Raw genomic sequence first — 3,263 nt, 5'->3', positions numbered from 1 at the left:
TGGTATTCAATTTTCTGACACTTTATTACTATCACGTGCAAAAATAAAAACGTATAAATTTATTTAATAATTACACGATATTAGAAAATCTCTCTCTCTCTATATATATATACATCTTACGAAATATTCAATAAATTTCACGTAACAAAGCATAAAATATTAAATGTATAAAAAACGTCGGGGCTTTTAAACAACCATTTACGAAACAATAAATTCGTGCACGTATCGCGTACGATAATTTCTGGTCGAAGTAACGTGTAGCGGATAGAGAGTACACTCGCGGAACTCAATTGAGCAATTGATCGCATCCTATCGTCGATTGCGTCACGGATTGCGTTTGATGCGATTAGGAAGTAGTATTATCGCGGTCCATTAGCGATTGTTTGTAAGAAAGAGCAAGTCAATCTCCGACGTTCGATGAATCGTGAGAAATGCAATTCAGACAGCCTCGAAAACGTAATGAACCATTCAGGGGCCTAGGCGGATCTCTTCTGCCTGATTTGGCACATTTTCCTTCCCTATTGCCACTGTCAGAGAGTGCCGTTGGCAATTCTCGATCCATTTTCTAAAATCGCACGACGAATGATGACAGAGTAGCTGTGCATTTCCTTCGATAAAATTATTCTTCGTCGAGGTTGGCTGACACGTCAGTATCTTCCTACACGATCGGTAAAAGTGCTGAGAAAAACGTGGCGAGCTTCTCTCGATGGAAACACTGGGCCCATGCACTCCAGGAGCAGCTGATTTCTCTCTTTCACGGCGGTTTTGAAATCCTCCTGCGAAATTGCGCCATCGCGATCTACGTCCAGCTTCTTTATTAATAAATCTATCAAGTCCTGTGAAACGAAAAACCTATTACAATCCCAATGTTATAATATAACGAAGAAGAAACGAAAGAAATACTCGAAAATAAAATAGGCTGCAGAGAAATTTATAGAAAGATGCAACATTCAAATAGCAAGTTCGCTGTACCTTCACAGCTTCTTCCGGGTTCTCATCGTTCTGCAATTTAATTAAACATCCACGCATGATGGGAAATATTTGCTCCTTTTTTAATCTGTGAGTGCTCATACTATCGTACACCTGATATTCATTGCGTTACAGAAGAAAGACAGGGAGAATTAATTAAGAAAGCAATAAAGGTTTACAGATATGAAACGAAGATAGTTACCTGATAAGCAAATTGAATCTTCTCATCCAAATTCCCGCGAAGCATCACCGAAAGACCTTCGATCCATTGATCGCAATATATCTAAACAATGCTGCACGTTAGTTAATCGACATTTCGTATTCATGAATAATCGTTTACCTGCAAGGCATTATGTTTGTCGATTACGGAAAATAATTTGTCGATCAACAAGTGACGGATGTTTTCCGTGAAGTCGAAGCCAGCGTGGAAAATGTCTCGGAATGTTAACCTGCTTATGGGACCCAAGGTTTGCACGCACTTACGGTGTATAATTGACAAAGCTGTCAAACGAAACGATCAGATTAGTATAAACTATAGAGAAAATCATGGCGTCTCGAATTTCTAACCTTCAACTTCTCTCAGATTGAAGTGCGTATTGCGTGCCAATCTTTTGAACCTTTGCATGTTCTTCGTTCTATAAACGATCTCTGCTAGCGTGTCATTTAGCATATCAACTGGCTGTTCCGACGGCATTTTGCTTCGTTTTTATACTTGCGAATTTTGATTTACGAAATTCGTAAAAGTGGAACCACTTGAACGGTGTCACACGATAAAAATCGATCTGTTGTTTTATTTTCCGAATTCATCGAGTCTTCTGTAATCCTCGAATGATTTCAAAGTTCGTTTCACTTGTTGTAATAATTAATTTATTAATAATGTTTATTTGTAATAGAATGCTGATCCCGCACGGAGAACAAAGCAACGATGGGAATATCAATGGGAGAAAACATGGATTTCCAGGGGTCCATTCCGGGAGACAAATCAACCCATTTCGTTCTCTCCTCTCCTCTCCTCTCCACTCTCCACTCTCTCCTCTCTCCACTCTCTCCTCTCCTCCCCACTCTCCACTCTCTCCTCTCCTCTCTCCCACTCTCTCCTCTCCTTTCCTACGGTTGTTGAACATCGAGTTCTCATATGAATCCAGGATGTGGCAGTAAGGCCCATTAGCTCAGTTGGTTAGAGCATCGTGCTAATAACGCGAAGGTCGCGGGTTCGATCCCCTCATGGGCCAGGTGTATTTTTTTTGTAATTCAGTTAGGTTATCCAAAAATAAATGCTTAAAAGAGGAATTTTCGTAATAACTTTACTCTGCAGTATATATACGTTTAATAAATAGCGCTTTGGAATTCCGAATCTTGATTCTTATTTAATTCGTTGCATTCTGCGTATCTGAGCCTGTCATCGTTAATTCACATTACACTCTCAATTAACATCACGAAATTCCATCCGGTGAAAACTATAAGAAACGTCGATTACGCAAATCGTCGCGGTAACAAGCTGGCAAATCCGAGCGGGGCGTTCGATAAATGAATTCGTTTAATCCCGCGCTTGCAGAAAGTCGTAAGGAAGATTACCATAAACACTGGCGCAGTTTTGCGCGGGAAGGGGATAAATCACGGTAAGAAGGATCGTAAAAGATACCCGCGTGGCCACGAAATCCGAGCGAGAAACGAATTTTAGCGTAATAACGGATGAACGGTGGTCGCTCGACGCTCGAATTCGTTTCACGGGAGCTGTTCGACCACCGTAAAGGACGCTAATAAAATTCCGCCTAAGTATATCTAATGACATCATTTGGAAAGGGCACGTAATAAACAGGCACGAAGCCACGAGGATTTCGTCGAGCGTGTAAAAACGTGGAAACATCTTAAGGAGCATCCGCAAGGGTGAGCATGGCCTTCTGGAGACATTGGTCACGTGGAAGGGGTTGCGGATACAGTGACTGGAATATCGTATGGGTCTGGTGGTCCGGTAGGAATAAAAACGAGCAGAATACGAAGTTCTGGCTCCTTCTCCTGTCACATGCGAATTGTCGCGTGGTTTCGGGAACCGACGGTTACTTCGCTTTGAACGTAAACGAAATATTAAGATTCCTGGGGGAACGGGGTTAAGGATGTATGCACGTTTACGTGGAAGGCTGAAGCTTTACGTGTACGAAGTTGAAATAGTGAATGAATATGAATCGAGTAGAGCTAGTTGTACGGTGTTCATTGTCATTCTGTTCGGAGTATAGTAATTTGGGAAGAAATACGACGCTTGGTATTTATGAATGGATAAGAGCATATTCGTGACT

The 3,263-nt window shown here is 41.3% G+C and overlaps 1 protein-coding gene and 1 non-coding gene across 2 annotated transcripts; one reads left to right on the top strand and one right to left on the bottom strand.

Moving 5' to 3' along the window:
• Window positions 1–647: 647 nt before the first annotated feature.
• LOC108545747 (EF-hand calcium-binding domain-containing protein 1) lies at window positions 648–1,663 on the bottom strand. Its single transcript, XM_017897517.1, has 5 exons — window positions 1,537–1,663; window positions 1,310–1,470; window positions 1,172–1,252; window positions 973–1,083; window positions 648–836 (listed from the first exon to the last, which is right to left on the bottom strand). Exons 1-5 carry the CDS (start codon window positions 1,661–1,663, stop codon window positions 648–650), a joined length of 669 nt encoding a protein of 222 aa, XP_017753006.1.
• Window positions 1,664–2,127: 464 nt separating this feature from the next.
• TRNAI-AAU (transfer RNA isoleucine (anticodon AAU)) lies at window positions 2,128–2,201 on the top strand. Its single transcript has one exon. It is a non-coding gene; the product is annotated as a tRNA-Ile (tRNA).
• Window positions 2,202–3,263: the final 1,062 nt, after the last annotated feature.

The sequence above is a fragment of the Eufriesea mexicana genome, unplaced genomic scaffold, assembly GCF_001483705.2.
Source record: "Eufriesea mexicana isolate 0111107269 unplaced genomic scaffold, ASM148370v2 scaffold507, whole genome shotgun sequence".
Lineage (NCBI taxonomy): Eukaryota > Metazoa > Arthropoda > Insecta > Hymenoptera > Apidae > Eufriesea > Eufriesea mexicana.
This window is presented reverse-complemented; position numbering and strand designations above follow the sequence as displayed.

Excerpts from the sequence above, each read along its gene's own strand:
- LOC108545747 (XM_017897517.1), bottom strand. The coding sequence starts at position 1,663 with ATGCCGTCGGAACAGCCAGTTGATATGCTAAATGACACGCTAGCAGAG. Across the intron at positions 1,471-1,536 it reads CAATCTGAGAGAAGTTGAAG|CTTTGTCAATTATACACCGT; the intron begins GTTAGAAATTCG and ends TTCGTTTGACAG. Across the intron at positions 1,084-1,171 it reads AGATTCAATTTGCTTATCAG|GTGTACGATAGTATGAGCAC; the intron begins GTAACTATCTTC and ends AATGAATATCAG.